Here is a 20,989-nt window from a genome sequence, read left to right as displayed (position 1 = left end):
AAAAATCATCAACTTGAGTAAGACTGCATTTGACATTTAAGAGTTGCTTTTATCTCGTTGAATGGAAAATTCCACATAATACCTACGTAGAAGGTAGATACGATTTGCGGACGAGTAAAAATATAGTGGTTTTATGCCATCATTGTCCTTTTTTTGTATTTTATTTTTTTAAATAACTAATCTTATAAAGTATTAAACCTACTTAAATGCAGAGAATCATTAGGTACATAAATTAAAATATACTTCGTTTTTCCGCACATACGAATATCAAAATTCGAAACTCCAATCTCTGCTGATGGACTCGTACTTGTACCTCGGTGAATTTTTATTCAAAATTGAAATAATTTTGCCACAAAAGTAAATTATTATTGCTATAAGCTCAAAAATTTATGCGCAATTTTTATGCTATTTAGCGGTAAATAATGTGCGATCAGGTAATTTTCGGAAAAAATTTCGGTTCAAGCTGCTTTTACGTATAATAAGATATATAAAAAAGGTGCCAACATTACTAAATACCATAATAAAATTACCAAAAAATAAAGCTGAAATATAAATTAATTGTAAGATCAATAATTAGCGGTGCTGTGCAATGAATTAAAATTTCTGCCAATTGCGCTCTGATGAATTAAATAATAATATCGTAAATATTTGTAAAAAAATAAATAAAAATACCGCAATACCAATGATAAATGTGATGCGTGTTGGTGGGAAAATGGTTGGAAAAAAATTGGTACTATAAGCTCGAATGTTTCAAGAAAAATAAAAACCGTGAAAATATAGGTATTTTTTTTTTTTTTTCGGTGTAATAAATTGAAAAAAACGCAATATAGGTAATAATTTTGTGCGTAAAATTAATTAAAAATAAAATATATATAAATTAATAATACAACCAAATTTCTCAAAAATCAAATATAGATTCGTGTTAAAAAAATGGAAAATTTCTGAAAAGCTTTCATTTAATTTATTTATAATAATTTTGAGAAACTTGGCGGATATTAAAAAGTTCTGCTAAAAATAAGAACCACTCGTATCGAAATTTTCGAGTGAATTTTTTCATTTTACGAGGATTCCATTATACCTCGTTAGTAAATTAATAACTGAGTAGGTACAAAGTACCTACTTAAAGAAAAAATAGTGAAGTGTTTTTGAGGCTTATGTATTTTTGACAAAATTATATATGTCCAAGTGTGCATTAAATTATACTAAAACCTTTGTAATTTGAATGAATTTAAGAATGAAAATCAAACTAACCTGTCCGCCTTCACCTTCCACCGATTGCAATTCTTTCCATTCTTCGATAGTTTGAGCTAAATCTACTTGACACAGGGGTACTTTCACTTCGCCAATTTGATCGTGTTTTGAAAACCGATCGAAATCGAAAATTGCAAATACTAACGTTTTATTCATAGCTTCGGCGTATGGAACACCCTGTTGAATAAAAAAGATTCCAAAATATCATCTATCATACAAACATAGACAGATATTAAAAAGGGTCAACTTTTTTTTTTGAACTCGATTTGTTTTTTAATTACCGGACGAGTAAATTGATAAATTACGTATTGTCTAGAGCCGTTCTAATATTAATGATTTTTACTCGCTGTATTATCGTTTTATCGACGAAACACGGCTTAACCAAGCATCGATATTTCTTTTATACGAAAATGAAAATTGTGGATACGCGTAGGAGGAGGTAACTCGACTATACATATATTCGATCGATATTGTACCTACAAGTATATAACTAATCACTTTGTCGAACAGACGGTCGACAGAATTAAAGTACCAAAACGTTTTCCATTTTTTAAATACTTTTCGACGTAAATTTCAAGTGACGGGGGTTCATTTTATTAAACTCGACGTATATAGGTCGTATAAATAGAAGGTACCTATCTGGAGTAAATCTATAGCTCGCGAATCGGTGGCAATATTTTAAACCTTCTTAAGGTATAACTATAAGTATTGGGATTTTCGTTATGATACATACTTTGAAGACGAATGTTTCATTAAATACAGGGTTTAACGTTTTTCTGTGCACTTTAGTCTCAAATTTCTTCTTTTTATCTGGAAGCAGGTAAACTTTTACGTAAGGATCGGAAGTCCCACCCATATCAAGAGCTGGTAAATCTTCCGCTTGAATAACAGTCACTGATAAGCTGTTTGCGTTGAAGTCGTACTCCATCTTTTGAAAAAATAAACCGAATGTAAAATGGAACCAAATATCTACCCGAAATTTGGATCAATACTGGGTAAAACGTCTATTCTGCATTACGCACTTTATATTGCAGTCTTCCTAATTTTATTTCTTCTTTTTTCTCTCCTTCTTCTGCGATATCCTCGGCGTTCTCCGTTAATTCATCCATATCCGGTTGTACCTAAATTCACAAATTTTGCAAATTAATTCTACATGCACACCGATTTTAATTCTGTAACCGAATAAGAGATCTTATTTACATACTTTTTCTTTGTACGCTGACCCTAATAATTGTACTGATTTTAAATCTACAACACCTTTGCCTTTCTTTGCATCTTTCGCTCTCCGCTTTCTGAAACATCTTCTGATACAGCAAAAACATATTCCAAATACAACCAGCGTGATTCCTAAATGAAAATTCGCAAGTTTAGTAACATCGAATAATTAAATATACGTTTTACCAATTTTATTGTAGGCTGGTAAGTGTGTAATTTTTCCACTCACCTATTACAATAGTCATATAAACCCATCTTGATTCTACCCCTGATATATCCTGACCCTTATTGAGAATTTCCATCACGGCATTTTCAGCTGGTGTTGTACCTGTATTGGAGGAAAAAAAACAACGAATTAAATGTAAGTTCCTAGGTATTCTGCTACAGGCTTCGAATAATTTGACTGGTAAAAGGATCACAATTTTCCAAGTGCCTTAGCTCCTTCAATTTTGAAATGAGATAAAACAATTAACTTGACTGAACTTAATTCGTAGAACTTCAAATATACTAGATACAAATATAGAGGTCAGCACAGTTTTTTGGAATTTTTGGTGTCCAATTAAATTGAAAAGGAGTTTTTTGAAAAGTGGTCGTTCCTTGGCTTACTTGTGGTTTTTATGTTTGAAAATTTCAATCGCCGAAAATACGTCAAAATATGAACCAAAAATGAAGAAAAAAATACTGTGAATACTCCACCAAGAAATAACTAAATTACATTCAAAAGTCGCCAATGGAAGAGTTAAGTACCTATTTTTTTCCAATTTTGGAGAAAAGAAAGTGTCAACATTTTTTCAAGTTGAAATTCTATTTTCGAAGTAAGCAGAATGAAATGAAGAACAAAATCCAGAATTTTGAATGAAAAATAAAATAAATGAGACATTCCAAAATTTGATAAAAAAAAATCGACAATGGCAAGATTTTTTGAAATTTTGTCAAATAAAAACCAAATGGAAAAAAAATTCACGTGTCAGCATGTTCGTTTTCTTGGTCAAAAACTTGAGCTGGAAATCAATTCGACTATGTATCAAAAAAAGATGGGAAATAGGTAGGTATGTATTCAGATTCAATTACAACTACAATAAATGTTTTTCGTTTCTTCAAAAAAAAAAAAAAAAAAAAAAAAAAATGAAATTCGAAGTTTAAAATTTAAATATGTACTTAACACAAAGAACCAACTCTAGTTCGAATTCGATGTTTCATTTTGAAAAAAAATTTACTGATACCTGGATTCAAAGTTCATTTTTGAACATTTCATACTGAGATTTTTCAATTTTTTTGGAGGGGCACCAAAATTTACTAGATGTTTAAAAAACACCCTAGATAGTTTTTGAAGGATTTGAATGAAGGAGAGATGCTTTGGATGGAAATGCGTAACTTAAAGATTTTTTGGGCAAAATTCTGAGATTTTACTCCATTGAAATAGTGAAAACGTGACTTTAACGTTTTTTGGAAGAGTAAAAATCTCAAAATTCGGCACAAAATGGTTCAAATATGAAAGTTACAAGAAAAATCAAATGAAAAATTATCGAGCACTTGCCAGTGTGGTTCAAATGTAAATTCTTCAATTCATTTGAAAAAATTTGCTTAAAAACCTTCTTTAGGGGTTCCCTAAAGTGGGGGGCTTTAAAAAAAAGGGTTTAAAATTACGAATATACAGGGAGCTTAATTCAACTTTTTCATCAAGATAGTTGAATACGTATATACCTCAAAACGTTACGTTTGGCGCAAATCGCAGGTTTCTAGTTTTCCAGGGGTTCCCAAAATTTTGAAATTGCGAAAAAATGGAAAACTGGATTTTTGAGTACCAGCGGAAAATTTTATTGAGCTCAAAATTTGGTAGGATGAAGGTCTTTCAGATACTAATAAACTCTAAAAAGCTTTTTAGGGGGGCTCAAAGGGGTAGGTTCAAAATGGTGGTTCCAAAATTTTCCAAAAATCAACCCCCCCCCAATTTCTGCCCACGAGGGTCGAAAATAGGAAAATCAAAACAGATATTTTACGCTAAAAAAGTTTTTGAAAATAATACTCAGTGGTTCCTAAAATTCTTTTTGTAATCACAACTTTGGGAACCCCTGGAGCCCAAAAAATGGTCATTTTAGGTTAACCAACCACCGATTCGTATTTTGGATATTTATTACAATATTTTAAGAGTGGTCCAGTCCATAACTGTCGTGGGGCCAAAAAATGGCCTTATAGGGACTCCTCCTTTGTACAAAAATGTCGCTATTTTTTAAACAAAATTATTCAAATCCTGTATAGTTATCCAACATGATTATTTTCAAAGTTTTTCTTCCCTTTTTTATACCCATTTCAATTTTTACACAGCCTATTTGTCAGCTGAAATAAACTTTGGAAGTTTTTTGAATGAATGAGCAACCCTCATCATAATTGACAAAAAATTCTATCCACGATGAACATTTTTGACAATCACTCCATGGTACATACGAGCATAATTATTAATTATTAATTAAATATAAAATAATATTTTAACGAATGCATAAAATAACACTATACGTACTTATAGGTTTAGATGGTTCAGTCGTTGGAAGTATTTTAGTAGATGTAAGCGGAGTGGTAGATGTAATAACAGTCGCGGAGGTTGTGGAGGACAAATTTGTACTCCCACTAAGGGGAGTGGTGGTTTTCGATGCATCATCGGACCCGCTAGAGGCCATCTTTCTACTTTCTGAAAAACGCACAAAAAAAATATGTAATGTTAAACGTTACCCACTATATAAGCGTAAAGAATAATTACAAGCTATTCGTAAATTATTCAAGGTCATCCGAAGCATGACTAAGTTGGTGAAAAAAAAATCAACGCGTATGGCGAATAACATATTGAAAAGAAAATAGCACACTGTGCGATGTCCACATGTTACGGCTCAAAAGTAAAGGCGGCAAAGGTTGGTTGGTAGACACGAGGGGGAAAAGGTAGGCAATACCATGACCGTAGTAAAGTTATTTTACATAATTAATCAATAAACGCGAGCACATAAAACTCACATATATACACTTCTCTCGACGGATAACTTTAGCACGTAACACCTTTGCAGAAGATCTGTTTTACCTACTTTTACAAGCGGTACATCAAATGAAGGTAATTCTCTTACACCTTTTTCAGTTTAAAGGTGTTTAGTTTGTTCAAGAATAGATTACAGTTTCTACTTCCATTACTATAGGTATTCTCGGTACCCACCAGATAATCTGTTGTAGCATTTAAATGAGAACGTTTTATAATCAATCTGGATTCTAAAATTCCTTTGCTTACCTACCTACGTTAGATTTCAAGCGGAGGTGTTCGAATACCTACGTAAAAGAAATTCTTAATTCTAACGCGCGCGGCGATATCTTATCCCTTTAGATGATTTTTTTTTCCTACGAATCATTTCAAATTGAAACTTAATCTAACGTAAGGTGAGGTGGCTTTAAAGATATTACTTTTCGTTCTCGAAAAATTTTACGAACATCCGTATTGTCATTGAGAAAATAAAAGTACATTCGTGTGAGACAATGGCTAAAATTTATATAAAAGAGCGTAACATCTTCGAAATCGTACACTGTTCTGATAACAAAAAAATGAATAACGAAAAAAAAAAGTTTTTGAAACGCAAGTAGGTAGATACAAGTTGTAAAAAATTTCAATAAAAGCTCTTCCAAGTTTAAAAATGTCGACAATTTATAGAATTAAAAATCAAGAAAATATTCAGTTATCTACAGGAGAATATATAAAAATAATTTTCCAGCGGAATTCCAAAGTTTTTCAGCGTAGGTAGTAGGTACCTAGGTATTGTTGTTCAAGGGAAAAAACGCTTCTCCATTCTTTCAGTTTTTCCAAATTATTGCCTCTCGAGAGTCGATTGTACGTGAAAAACAACGCAATTATTGATTTTGCTACATTATACCTACGCTGTATCCACCAAGTAAGTAATTTCAAATTCAGTCCAGTCTTGAGAAGTACTGAAGTTTCAAATAAATTATTTTCGTTCGAAGAGAATTTTTAATGAAAAATGTGTCTTACAGTGGTTCCTTTTCATACATTGTGTACGTATTTCTTGTTTCTATTCTTTCTTTCTTTTTCCTTTTTTTTTTTTTGGTGAATTACTGGAAGCCATAATTTTTTAGATATGTGTCCGAAAAAATAACGCCCACGGTTACTCACTACTGCGATAAAGGTCGAATTTCAAGATGAATGTTTCGCGAATGTTGTTTATAAGAATCAAAATACGTACCTACGTAAGTATACGCAGATTTTTTCCTCAAAATTCCGAAATATATAGTTTCATTCGATAAGAAATGGATACATTTTCATACAAACGTTGTATAATATAACTAATTGTTTTCGTGAGCCAGAGGCTAGGGACAGCTTTTTTTCTTTTTAGGTAGGTACTGGCAAAACTGTCTTCAAATTGGAAAATTTGAGTTCTATTTGGAAATTGATCAAGATTAAAAAAAAAATTATAATTGAAAAATTGAATTTCTGGCCTAAAATCCGGGCTTTGCTGCTAATTTTTACTTTTCTATCCCAAAAATAATTTTTATTCGGTTTATCTTCGATAATTTCGCTTTTATGCTTTAAAATCGTTCATCTCGAAAAAAAAGTTTGTGGATATTTTTACTAATCCAGAATTGTACGAGAGTTTAACACGGGTCTGAACAATGGACATTCATACGAAGTTTGTGGACAGCGTTTCATTAAATGACGTCAAAACAACTGAGTCAAAAGCGTAGGTCTATGATTTGATCCTATTTGCGTAATACTTATGCCTACGTGGGCATTTCAACTCGAAAAACACCATTTGGGATAACTTTTTACCCTTGACAGACTTTTTGATTGAGAATAAAGAGAAGTAAGAATGAAAATATAGCAAAAATACCTATCCTATGTCCATTTTAAAAATATTTTTTGAATGTTTCAGGTGAAGGAAAGGGATCTAGTATGACCAAATACATACAACAATCTGTGAGAAGAAATTGAACGTAGATTCTTATTGAAAAAAAGAAACGCCCAAGAAAGTTTTTCTATGCAATAATAAATATTCAAACATTAATGTTAATAAAGTTGCATAACTTCTGCCGTGTTTTATGCTTTCGAGTCTCCAATTCTCCATCTTCATCTTATATGTACCAGTACCTATTAGGTACCAGTTCATCACACACTGTATTTTGAATTGTTTGATGTGTACACGAAAAGAACTAGTAAGTCAAATCCAGCTCAAAGTCAAACTCATGAATTCATGATACAAATTTTCAGCTGCCAAAAAGTCGATTATATTGGCTTTCAAAGCAATTTAAATGTAGGTATTCCAGAATATCCAGCTTTTTCTGGCGACCATGTATATATTGGCTTCAAAATAGTTACAATTGATTGAGGGAGTGAGGAGGAGGATGATAATTGACTTCAGTTTTAAATCCAGTTTTGAATTCAGTTTTTATAAGTATGTATATTCATCATAAAAATTGAATTGAAAATGAAAGTAAATAAAATTTTTCAAAAATAAACTAATTAAAAAAATACTGTTTTTTTTTGTTGTAAAAAATCAATGTGTATCTTATTTATGAGTATGTTTCTATCAAAATGGGATAGGTCAATAATTTTGTTGATTTCAGAAATTCGTCAAATAAAAAAAGTAAAAGAGTAAAAGAAAAACAGTGAAAAAAATTAACTTAAAGAATTGTACTCACATTATTCACCGTAACAAAAAAAAAGGAATAGCTACGGCGGAGGAGGAGGGAGTAGCAAAATTAAAAAATTACGAAAAAATGTCATCACGAAAGAGTAAGTAAAATTGAAAATTTTTGAAAATGAATAAGTCTGACCGCAAAAGTTTTTATTTCTAACTTTCTGATTTGATCACTAAAATTATAAATTTGGAGATGTAAAATTGATTAAACCAGAATGCTTGAAAAATAAATTTTTAGAATAACCACAAAATTTCTACTGAATGGTGTAGAATTTTCATTACATTAATCCACAGTAAATAGTATTATTTTTTTGCATAAAAATATAATCACCCGTATCATTTTACCTATTTTTGAAATTATTCAAGCAAAGCAGAAACCCAATCTGCAATACATTTCACCACAATAAGTTGTTTTTGTTGAAATATTAGATGAGTAACACAGTATAAAAAAGCTGATTGATTGAAATTAAATAGGTAACTACTAATATAGATCTTCGTCTTTGATACATTCCTACGCATTAATGAAAATTCGGTGTTGATCATCATCATTTCATCATTAGGTATGAAAAACCGTAATTCCATACCTATGTTGAATTTTAAAAATCTCATTTTTCAATTCTACTTTTACCAAAGGTGGGTAGAATATTTAGCTCGGAAGCATCGAAACTCTGCTTTTAATTTATACCTTGGAAAATCTGTTTTGAAATTATTTTTAAAAATAGTTCCTTGTTTATTTTTATTTTTTCTTCCATTTTCACCATAATGATTTACAGTTTTCGCCACGTTAGTCCGGACATTCATTCAGCTACGCAAATCTCTGCACATTTTTTCCACACGTTTAAAAATCTCACAAAAAATTTAAAATTTAAACCGATTTGATTATTTTTCAATTTAATATCCTATCTTCAATTTGGCCAATATTGCATGAGATCACCGACTATAAAATTTTGAAGGTCTATGTTATTGTCAACATTACCTATATCTGTAGTGTTTCACCAGTTAGGTATAAATCTCATCTACAAACAACCGACAGATACCTCCAATATCAACAATATGGCTCGTTCCGAGTGTTTTATTTAAGCTTAACACTACAAAAATCACAACGTACACACGAGTATTTTTAGTAAAAATCAAGCACACGTTGTATAAGTACATAGAGAGCAAATCAAACGAAACATGAATTTGTGGTACCTAGCAATGTATTGTAGGTATTTATAGGTAGAAAAATAAAGTTATTATTATTCAAGTCGAAAAGATCGAATACCTAAGGTTATGACGAGAGTTATTATGCCAGTCTATAGTCGAGACTAAATATAATTTATCACCGAATGTATCACCCTAGGAGCATCATGAATATGTAGTATGTACATACAATTGATGCGTCGTTCGTATTGAACACTGCATTTGAAAATAAATGTAGGTAAAACCTCAAACTTCGACAAAACCAAAAGTCAGTCTGGTTAAAAAATAAAATAAGGCAGGTAAACAGAAGTCGAAGTCGATCGAGTTATCTCAAATGTATATGTTATTGTGGGTACAACAAAGAGAATAATTTCACGGAAACGATAGAGAAAGGATAGGTTTAGGTATTTGTACCTTTACCTATACGTGTTAAAATTTGAGTATCAGTACATGACGAAGGATGACGTGTACGAGAAGTTAAAACATGAATAACCGTGCAGCACCCAACACACATAACCCTATCTTCTGTTACTATAGTAACCACCCTTCCATTGATACATCTGAAATTGACGTCATTAAATTGAACCCATCGTGCAGGGCAAAATTTTCATCCTACGGTTACGATAAAATTCTTTTTTCCTTTTTTTTTTCAATTGGTTATTTGGTGGAAAAACAAGAGCTTTGAGTCTACATATATGTGTAGGTAAACTTACACAGCTGTAGTGTGTTGACACTTCTCATGAAGTAGGTTGATATACGAGTACGATGTGAAAAATGTTGGTACAGTCTGAACTTTCTTTCTCTCTCTGTCTCTGTCCCCGGTTCATTCTCGTTTTCTCGCTCTCGAGTCGTGATTTTTTATTTTAAAAAATCAGTTTTTGTTCTCTTAATCAAAGTAATTACTCGCACTAGCTTGATAGGTAGGTATCCTTTTAACGTGTAGCTTCATAAGTGAAGTCTTCATTTTATCATGGTTAAGTAAGAAAGAAGTCACGAGTACAGAATCACTTCATCTTGTCAAGCTTAAGGTGCAAGATACAGAGAGTACGGTATTTATAACACACATTCGCTTAAACCACGTGGGAAAACATTATTTCGCAATTTAACCGGCAAGATGTGAAACGTTTTCAATCCTCGTTACAACCAAAGAATCCAAAATTGTGGTAGTAGGTGTATCCATATTCCTTTGCTGAGAAAAAACCTCGAGTTGACAAGACGTTATTTTAAAATTTTCAGGCATGCGAATGATAAAAAGACGTAGAGAGGTAACCTAATTTTAAATATGAAAAACCTTACACGATGTGTGACGTAGGTAGGTGATTTAAAGTGAATTTAAAGATGGAAATTTTAACATCGTCGTTGATGTCATTTACGATATACTTACAAGGTGTCTGTCTCATCAAACGTCTGCCTCGTGTCGGAGACGGATTTTGGTGCACGCAGATTCGTATTTGAGCAGTGTCGAGTCATTTTTCTATTAGGTAGGTAGGTATATAGAGTGTCTCACTCAAGGTTCTGAATATTCTGCCTGATATTAGGGTATCCTAAACTAAACCAATGTATGAAGATTTGCAGATCCTCAAAATTGTAGGAACAATTTTTTGAGTTTCCAAATGTCAATATCTCAACATGTGATTTGTAAAATAAGTAAGTATACTTACATAAAATGAGTTGATGTAGGTATTAATTTTGTTCTTACAAAAGAAGGAATTTTCCACAAATTTAATGGTGGACAAATTTTGTTTGCGTTCAGAGTTGAAGGAATTTTCATACAATATATCGATAAATTATGCATTATCATGGCTTAATTTCATTTCCACAACTTTACTTTCCACCCTCCATCAACTCATATTACTCAACATTTTTTGAGTATAATATTCGTAAGTACCTAATTTATAGCCAAGTAACCATTTATGTACCTGGGACAGTTTTTAGCATTATTTTAGGATATAATTCCTTCAACCTCCCTCCTTATCTCCTTATGTTATCCAACAATGTTTTCTTTAATACCTGCAATACATAGATTATTAACTCATTACTGGTGTAAAAAAAAACCTTATGGATTTTTCTGTAAGTATAAAAAATAAAGTAAGATAATCAAACATTAATATGCTAGAAGTGTATTGAACCTAAACTGGACGAAGAAACCTACCAGAGTATTTTGTTATGAGTTTCTCTGTGATTTAAAATCTCGTAGGTAGTCATTTCAAATCTCGTTTTCCAATTTTCTTTTCAAAGAAACAAGATTCCAGTTATAGTAGGTATTTCTTTTTCAATTTTCCGTCGAGAAAAGAAAGCGCCAAAACTCCAAAACGTGTAAAATCAAATTTCTTGAAAAAGATACCTACCTACCTTAAGATTTTAGGGTTCTCAGTTAATTTCATTAAAAGAATATTACAGAACACGTGTCAATCATTTGACGTCTCTAATTAACTTTTTTTCGTTCTTTTATCCCACTCAGTGCTTAGGTTGTCGTTTGTAACTCATTACAGGGTAGATTTACTCGCAGGTGTCAACTGCAAGATTTTAGGTGACAATTGTTCTACAAATTTTTAGAAAAGCATCAAATTTTAAAAAATAATGAGCAATTTTTTTCGTTTTGAAAATTAAAAAATTAAAGATAGAGCAAATGCGATGAACGTAGTCTTATTTTTCAATTTAAAAAAAAAATCATCGTTTCAAGTTCGAAACATCGCGTTTGAGTTTGAAAATATGTAGATAAGGTAAAAAAAATTACAGTTTTCGTCGAAAAATTTTAGAAAATTATTTTATTATAATATTGTCTTTTTCCCCCTTTTTGCATGTTATGGCATATTCCAGGTAGGTACCTACTGAAATACTTAAATTCTTCCTTTTTATAACATTTTTTTAAGAAACTCTTTTATTTTCAGTTTTGTTTGTTACTGTCATCGATTTTACGAAAATATCAACCTAGCTAGGTACTACATATGTATTTACATCTCGTCTTTTGTGAATATTTCATAAATCTTCGTAAATTGTCTATTACATCTGATTTCTCGAAAACCTACCTTTAAAATTAATTAAATCACATTTCATTTTAAAATTCATTCCATAAGTTATCCAGACTCGAACAGCAACTTTTGAAGCATACCTAACTTTTTCGCAAAATGCCTACAACAATGTTAAACAATCTACTCACCAACCTTTTCCAAAATCTTACCTATTATTTGCTCTCATGCGAATTGAAATTTCGAGAAAACATTTCAGTCTGGTAAACTTTGGTAAAAAGGTTATTGCAACGTTAACTTATATCTACCTACGTATCTACATTTTCAAAGGTAAGTTTTTAAACAGATTATTCTTATATGCTTATAATGTTTGAAATGAAAAGCTTTTCTCGTATTATCGTCGGAGTTTTAATCGTTGAAAAATAAAAATCAACTCGACGACGACGTCCGAGAGATTTGTTGTATTGGAATTGTACGAATTTTTGAGCTGTTCGGTTAAATTAAAGAAAGTTCGAAAGGTTTTAAAATGCCATTTGTGATTAAGAAGTTATTGCGAGAAGGTAGTTCTATGGTTTTAAACTAAAAGTTGAAAGACGAAACATTGTTCAATTTTATGATTAATGACATTTAAACTATTTTTCTGAGAAGAAATTTCTATCGTGCGTTGCGATAAGTGCCTAACGAAGTAAAAATAGAACAGGGAGGCCTTTTTTTTTGGTCTTAAATTGGCAATAAGGCTATAGCTGTGTTTCATTTTCACTTTTTGATCGATTATACAGAGTGTCCCATTAAAAGTACCTATTCAGTATTTCGAATTTTAGTTCCATGAAATCAGCTCCCATGAACATGGCTGCATGCACGGAAATACAAAAAAGTTCAATTTTCATTACATATCTATAGCTAATTGTGATTTTCCGTTTCAGAAAATCATCATTAGTTTTCTAAAAAACAAGAACGAAAAAAGTACGAGTTTTTCTCGGATAAAGCTGCTGTTTTTTTAGCACACTGGCTCAGAATTGACCAGCCTTCTATGAAAAAGGTAGTTATATTAAACTTTTAAAACAGCCCATATCGTATTCATTACTTTAGTACCTACCTACTTTTTCGTACATTTTTCCTGGATTTATACGCTTCGTAACGCAAATGGCTACCTACAGATAGGTATAGATAAAGATATTACTTATCGCATTATTGACAAGGGTAGGTATAAATTGTAAATTCGTTACAAAAGCTTGGTTGTTTAATCGCATCGTTGACATTACGCGGTAAGGTGCTAACAAAGGTAATAAGGTAAATTTATCTCGTGCTTTCGTGTCGATTAACGTGAAAACCTTAATGTTATTTCAGCACAACACACCAAACAACGTTGTTCAGTACCTGGCTAAAATGTCATTTAATGAGATTTACGAACAGAATGTCGGGTGTTTTGATTGGCTTTACCCGTTACCGTACTTACTCGTATATTTAGGGTTTTAGAGTGAGGAGAAATAATTTCCAACGTGATTGAATACCAAACACGTGCATCGCGTATAGGGTTAGGTGTGAGTAATTAATGATTGAATTAAAAAGAAAACACATTCGTAGTTATTTGACAAATTTATGATTGAATAAATAAGACTAGGTATCTAGGAGCAGACCCCCTCCCTCTCACGATAAGGTCAGGGCAACAGTCACCATCTACAGATGTGTGATTCCACTCTATTTATTGATACATACGTGAAATATTTCAAATGAAATAGGATAAATTACTGGCATTAGGTACTCTTCTATTGGTATGTAGGTACTATGTAAAAATCCAAAAATGGGAAAACTTTTCCATATTTCATCATTTTCATCAATAAAATTCGTCTTTATGGCGACATTTTACGTATATCAAAGTTGCTGGTAAGTTACGTATATCTGCACCTGCTCGTACTTATATGAAAGTTTTTATGAAGTGGAAACTTGAAACTTTCAAGTTATCTTACCATAATCTTGTTTTTCGTGGGCTTTAGGTAGGTACCCGAATTTCTCAATAATGAACGTTTCTGTCCGTGCTTATAGTTTAATAAGCATATGTTCTCAGACCCACTACCCCACCTAAATTTTAAACAGCTTGAAAAATTATTAGGTATGTACATAAGTATTATATGTTTTGAAGTCTGAAAAATATTGTAATAATATTAGGACAGTGCAAGTGTTTCATTGTCTGCATTTTCCAAACTCAAATTGTTCAAGAACCTATATTGAGTCATAATTGGAAGAAGTCACTTTTCCAATTTTATGAGCACGAATGACGAAATATATAATATCAGCTATAGGAACTTTATTAGAAAAGGGTTAAATTGAAAAAAAAAACATTTCAGAATAAATTCAAAAAAACAGATTAAAAGTGATTTTAAATATAGGTACCTATACTTCAAACCAGTATTGACACTTCGTGATGTTCTGATCACATGTCAAACTTGGAACAAACATCCACACACTCTTGAAATTTTCTGATAAAGTGATAGGTATACTCGTACATGTTTGTTATGATCATAACACTTTTAGCTCAGTAATTAATTTAGATACAGGCAAAGTACCTACTTAATTGACAATATCTGCATGAATATGGGGAGAAATTGTTCTGTGAATGGAAAATAATTTATGAAATAAGAAAATGGATTGGTGGATGGGTAGATGAGAGTCGAGGATAAGGTGTATGAAAAAATCGTGAGGTTTCTACTAAGTTTCATGAAGACTTTCATTTCAAGTTGATTTGATTTGACAGCCATTAAAGATTGTTTAGCCCCACAAATGTACTTCAAAAAGTGATAAGGGCTCTCACAGAAGGTGTATTTTTAAGGAGGGGGGAATCGTGAATTTTGGCTTTAAATCGATAAATCCTACTCAAGCTACTTTGGAACAAAATGGTCCATATCTGCAGATCTTTGACGGAAATGATTGGATCTAATTGTGAGGTCAAATGTGTGTGCGTAGGAATTACGTACCTACTCCGAATAGAACTGTCAACTGAGGTCATAAGGTGGATTTCAGAAATGTCCACATCTGATTAGAATCAATCTCTTTCACCTGAGAAGTCTTTTCTATTTTATCACGTTCGTTGCAATTCAGCAAAAATTCATAAATTCACTGAATATGTAGGTTTTATAAATTTGTCAACTGCAGTTGTTAATTATTGGATCAGGTATTTCTTTCAAAATGGAAGTACTGACAATTTCAATTTCTGGGCAATCCTACATTTAAAATAATGTTTAAAATTAAATATTTTCTTCTCGCATTGATTAAATTTTAATGAAAGACAATATGATTTTATCTAATAAAAATTTATAGAAAAAAACATAGCAATGAGCTCTGGCAATTTCACTCATATACTCGCGTATTTTTTTAAATCAAATTTTTCAGATTTTTTTCCCGTTTTAAAATGTTTTGGATGTGATTGTTTTTCATTTTGAGAGTTGAAGAGATTACTTGTCCAAGAACATAGACCACCACATTTTGGATTGTTTTCAAACTTGGTGTTTTTTTTTGCATCTTAAATCTTAAATACAAAATTTTTCAATATCTGATCCTATCTGAACAGGTCTATTCAGATTTGGTCAGATCAATCAGGTCTCCTCTATTGGATCTGGTTATGATGTGAACACATGTAATTCGATCAAATCTTTGATCTGACCAGATCTGATCGAGGTACAATTGGATCAATGGAAAGTCAGAATCCGACTTGATGTGATCATATCAAATCCAATCATTTTTCGCTGTGGTCTTATCAGATCTAATCGGGCTTGATTCGATTCAATAATTCTCTTCTTGACAGGCAAATAGATAATGTGATTTCATATCTTCAGATCAGCGTAGGTAGATAGGTAGGAGGGTACCAATGTCAATCTGATCTAATCATTTTCTTCAAGATTTTTAAAACGGACAATCTCTTATCACAAAAAAAAAAACAAACAAAAAAACGGAAAGCATTTGTGCGGTTGTAAATTTAATTCAGAGCAAGTCAAAATTTTAGAGTTCACCTTTTCACACTTTTGTATGTACTCAGTTCATTATGTAGGTAGTAAGTGCAAGTACTTTGGCTGAGTCTCGAGCTGAACCTCATACTATGTTTTTCAAAGTAGTCAGTAAGAATTTAAAAAATTTTTAAATCTATGAAAATCTGTCGAAAAACCAACGATAACAAAAAACATACTTAGCCGATCGAAGTTCAGCTCAAAGCTTTGGTCGAAGTGTGAACTGGTGAGTCTGAAAATTCCTACGAAATAAGTAGGTAGGTATTAGGTACCTAATCGTTTCTGACTCGCTGAACACGAATTTTTGGAATCCATGGATGAAATTTTTGTGTTTAAAGTCGAGTTTTCCCATTTTTGAGCCAGAAAACCTTTGATTTTCGTATCATGCAACTTTTTTCAACGTGTGCTGGCTACTCCAATTGGGCTTGAAGTTCTTGTTGTCTGAAGGAAGTGTACATAATAATTCGGAAGAAGAGGCACGATTCTCTATCTGAGGGTATAAGGGGTGTATGTAATTGCAAAAAATTCACTTTTATGTTCATACTTTATTTGTAAGCATCTAGAAATTATATTTTCATTTTATCTAGGTAGATATGCATTGTTTACGTGTCGATCGATGAAAAATAGAACTACATACAATATTCAATGTCATCTTTGTAAAAACCTCCATAAAAAATTATCTCGCCATAATTGATAAATTTAGAGCAATAATGAAGATTTTACAATCAAAAACAAGGCATAAAACAAAAATTAAGTTTTATTACCGAAATGATTTTAATGGAGATATTTCATGGCATTATACTACAATACGGTTTTATTTTGACGACGTACTTTACACTAAGAAATTGCACATGAATTTCGCAATATTTCATGAAAATTGAGGATACTTTTTCTAAATAATTTAGTAAAAATAATATCCTATGTAGTTGAGAGCTCACTCATCATTACATTTCAAAAAAATTATAATAATTGGCACCTGTCGAAAATGTCCACTATTGATTCAGAAAAGTAAACTCCAAAAACACATCTAGATAAGTACATACACTTATTCTATGATTTCCATTTCTACGATTGGGTGAATCTAAGTAGGCAGCACGAGTAGGTAGATCATATGTTTGTATTTTTTTTTGTACAATAAATCCACCGGAATTTCCCTTGACTAAAAATAACACCACGTTATACATCGGTACATTGCACCGACTTATGAATAATTAACTAAAGGTATACATTCAATGGAATAGAAAACGAAAACGAATATCAATGAACGACAACCGATTAAATTAGGTACCTTATTCTTTTTGAACTACATAAATTTGAAACGATTTCTGTTTTGGTCTGATGTAGGCGATGAAAATTTGTTTCAAATTCAGATAGGTTGGTTCGAATAATACCTATACGATGAGTTTTACTGCATATCTACCCACATTCATTTACAATATATAAGGTCGTAAATTTACGAGTAAACGTGCGCATCGTTAAAATGAAGAATTAAATTTGTTTTTATAAAACTGAATCATGAAAATTTCCCACAGATAGTTATACCGACTAATTTTTTCATTGCTCGAATAAAAATGCTTTAGGAAACAAAAGCTACTGAATTTAAAAAATTGCAAAAGCAAAAATTAGTCTACTTTGATCAATACCTACAACATACAATATATAGTTATAAGCTATTACGAATATGAGAATTTACTGCTGGTAACTCACGTTCTTGTAAATATATCGAACAAATTTACATTTTTATTCACGAAGAATCAAAAAATACGTGGGACAGATATTACGAGAGTAGAATATGACAAAAAGAGAAAATACGTGAAAATTCAAATTATTCGAGAATTCTTTCGTAAAACGATTTCCTCTGTTAAAAGAGCAGCGAATTTATGAAGAACACACAAGGTTGAACAGACGCATGGCGTAAGTACGACTTTTCATTTTCTCTTTCGAACTGAAGCAGTAATGAAACTCAAATCGATGAATATTTCTATCGTAACAAGCTCTTCTAAGATTTAAATTAAATTCTCAGACGATTCGCACAAAACTATAGGAATGTGTCAATCGAATATTTCCTTAATAATCACGAAGGATCGTCGTATATCGCCAGACAAGATTGATAAATAATTACCTGTTCGATGGTATGCCATACCACATGCTTATCTACACTCGTATAATGAGAAAATGTCTTACTTCGGATAAACTTTCCTTTCCAGCGTAAAGTGATGAAGCGTATTTGACGAATATCAAGTTCAAATTGTACGTAAATTTTAAGCACCCGCATAAAAAGAAAAAACTACAAGGCCACGCATTCTCATACAACGCCCAATGTTATCTTAAAAATTAAGAAACTCACATCGTGTTGCAAGTTTTCTTATATTACTCCACCCTGCTTCTAATTGACTAACTTGTGGTGGAATTCTCAAACATATTGTACGAATCGAAAGTTGTCTCGAAATAGTATAAAATATGCTTATATCTATAGCACGTTTAGTAACATAATTTTTATTTTATACTTGACCTACATTTAAACAAACATCAATTCTCTTACCGTCGCGTTCCTGTTACTTGTGAAATCCAACCAGAGAAAAAAACACCCGCTAATTATTCAGTCATACGAAAGCCTTCGAAATTCGAATATAGCCATCGTTACAGTATTCGCGAATTAATCGTATTTCTGCGAGTAAAAAAATAAAACGCCCACGTAACCGCAGCACAAGGAAGAACAAAATAATGGCGTCCGTTTCTGCGTGAATACAGCACTTGATACTCAACCAGCCTATCTAGGGTAAAAATGTCAAACCGTACACTGTGGATCAATAAATACCAGCTTGAATGAGATAATACTGGGGAGCATGCGTTCGAAAAACGTATTGGCCCCCTCACTTTTTCACTAACAGTATTCCAGGGGCCACTAAAATAGTAATTCGAAAAAATAACCCGTCGGCTTATGTACATCGTGTCGTGTAGCCTTTTCGTCTTTTTGTTTTTGTTTTTTTTCCTTTACTACATTTGATAAGATTACGTCACGTTATACAGTATATGGCGCGTAAACAAAATTAATAAACGAAGAAAAACGCGCATTATCGAAAACCATACCCGACTCGTGCCTTAATTACTTTTCGAGTGCTCAAAATTGCTCCGGAGCACTTTTCGTTTCATTTTATATACGCATGTTATAAGATGGAAAATTTTTCGAATATTATTTTTTGTTTGCTATAAGAGGAAATTGCTTAATTAAATACGTCTCGACGAGAGAGCGTGGAATTTACATTCTTTTACCTTGATTTCCCAGAATTTGTTCGTGTTTATGGAAAATAAAGTTATTAAAATATGGAAGGAATTTAATTTTTGCGATGATTTGTATCTAATATTATCTTCGGTTTGTATTTTTTCATCTGTATTTGAAATGAAAATACTGCAGTATTAATAGTTGGGTGCCTACTTCTACCAACCTATCAAGTAGATACCTACTTATAACACGGGAAGACATTAAAATACCAAAAGAATAGATAGCTATTGTATCTTTGTTGATATCAAATTCATCATTTCAAATAAAAAAATTATTTACATTTCTCTTACGTTTATATTTGCCTTTCTTTTCTTCGATTCTCTCTTTTTTTTGTTTCTATGTAAAATACCAACGTAGGTACTTCAAAGGTAGGCACTTCGTATTTCGATGAGTTGCAAATTGAAAGGGAAAATTTATGTAATGTTTTATTTCACAGTTACCTCCTTACGATATCAAAGTGGAGTGTTTTTTTGATTCTTACATCAAATAGGAAATTTGGAACATCGAGTTTTCTCTCAAATTTTCCTCGAATACTTTTCAAAGCTTCTGATCGAAATTCCAACTTTTATTTGTCGAATTGGTTGATACTTAGGAAAGATGATATCATCCCTAGTGTAATTGAAAAATTCGAATGGAACTTGTCAAAACTTATTCATGCCAATTTGTTAGACGATGTACTCTTCTTGAATGAAATTTTTAAATTCCCAAAATGACGTTCAACCTTCAATAAGAATTTGTGTGCTTGAAAATAATATGTTATTGTTAAGAATTGTCACAAAACAAGTCAATAAAAAAATAATAGAGGAAATGTTTCTTTGATAACACATTTATGTTATATCAATCGTTCTAATTTCAGATACGGAGATAACTTCGAACAACAACAGTTATTTTAATTCAGCTGATAAAAGCGATAAATGAACGGAAAAACTAAATTTTTTCTCATAATTTGGATTATGGGAGGGATGCTTTCTTATCTTTCTTATTAGAAAGCGACTCTTCACTCTTCATGTGAGATAAAAATGACGGTTTCTGGAAAAATTTTGGTCTTTCAAAATGTTTTTTTTTCTCGTTGGTAGGTAGGTATCTCGACAAAATAACAAGTCATAAATTCATAAAAGTCCAGTCTTTCCTAAAACTATGAATAGACCCTTCATCTGCTCTATAAGATTCCTGTTAGGGTTGTGGCTTTCTCTTCATTTCTCAATCAACCAAATTTTCGCTTAGGCCTAATACGAGAAAATAATTTCTGTTTTTCACGTGATTTTTTTTTTCAAGTTAACCCCTTTCCCTTCAGAACTCACACTACCACTTTAATCACTGAAAATAGATAGGTAGGTAAATTTTTCGTTCCCATTGTTTAAAAACAAAATTTTGTGATATTGTTTTCTAAATAAAATCAATCGAAGAAAT

At 31.7% G+C, this 20,989-nt stretch overlaps 1 protein-coding gene across 2 annotated transcripts in view; it reads right to left on the bottom strand.

Annotated features, from left to right (window-relative positions):
* The window catches only part of LOC135836075 (synaptotagmin 1-like), a 28,229-nt gene extending 9,146 nt beyond the window's left edge, over nucleotides 1-19,083 (bottom strand). Inside the window, exons 1-7 of one of the 2 annotated variants that reach the window (XM_065350668.1) lie at nucleotides 18,839-19,083; nucleotides 4,985-5,152; nucleotides 2,696-2,794; nucleotides 2,456-2,598; nucleotides 2,274-2,372; nucleotides 1,985-2,179; nucleotides 1,252-1,428 (exon numbers count right to left, since the gene is read on the bottom strand). In XM_065350668.1, the coding sequence (XP_065206740.1) occupies nucleotides 1,252-1,428; nucleotides 1,985-2,179; nucleotides 2,274-2,372; nucleotides 2,456-2,598; nucleotides 2,696-2,794; nucleotides 4,985-5,141 (870 nt within the window). In that variant the 5' untranslated portion in view covers nucleotides 5,142-5,152; nucleotides 18,839-19,083. The remainder of the gene's footprint in view (nucleotides 1-1,251; nucleotides 1,429-1,984; nucleotides 2,180-2,273; nucleotides 2,373-2,455; nucleotides 2,599-2,695; nucleotides 2,795-4,984; nucleotides 5,153-18,838) is intronic. The other variant, XM_065350667.1, reaches the window with a different exon arrangement.
* Nucleotides 19,084-20,989: the final 1,906 nt, after the last annotated feature.

Source organism: Planococcus citri, chromosome 2 (assembly GCF_950023065.1).
Source record: "Planococcus citri chromosome 2, ihPlaCitr1.1, whole genome shotgun sequence".
Classification (NCBI taxonomy): domain Eukaryota; kingdom Metazoa; phylum Arthropoda; class Insecta; order Hemiptera; family Pseudococcidae; genus Planococcus; species Planococcus citri.
This window is presented reverse-complemented; position numbering and strand designations above follow the sequence as displayed.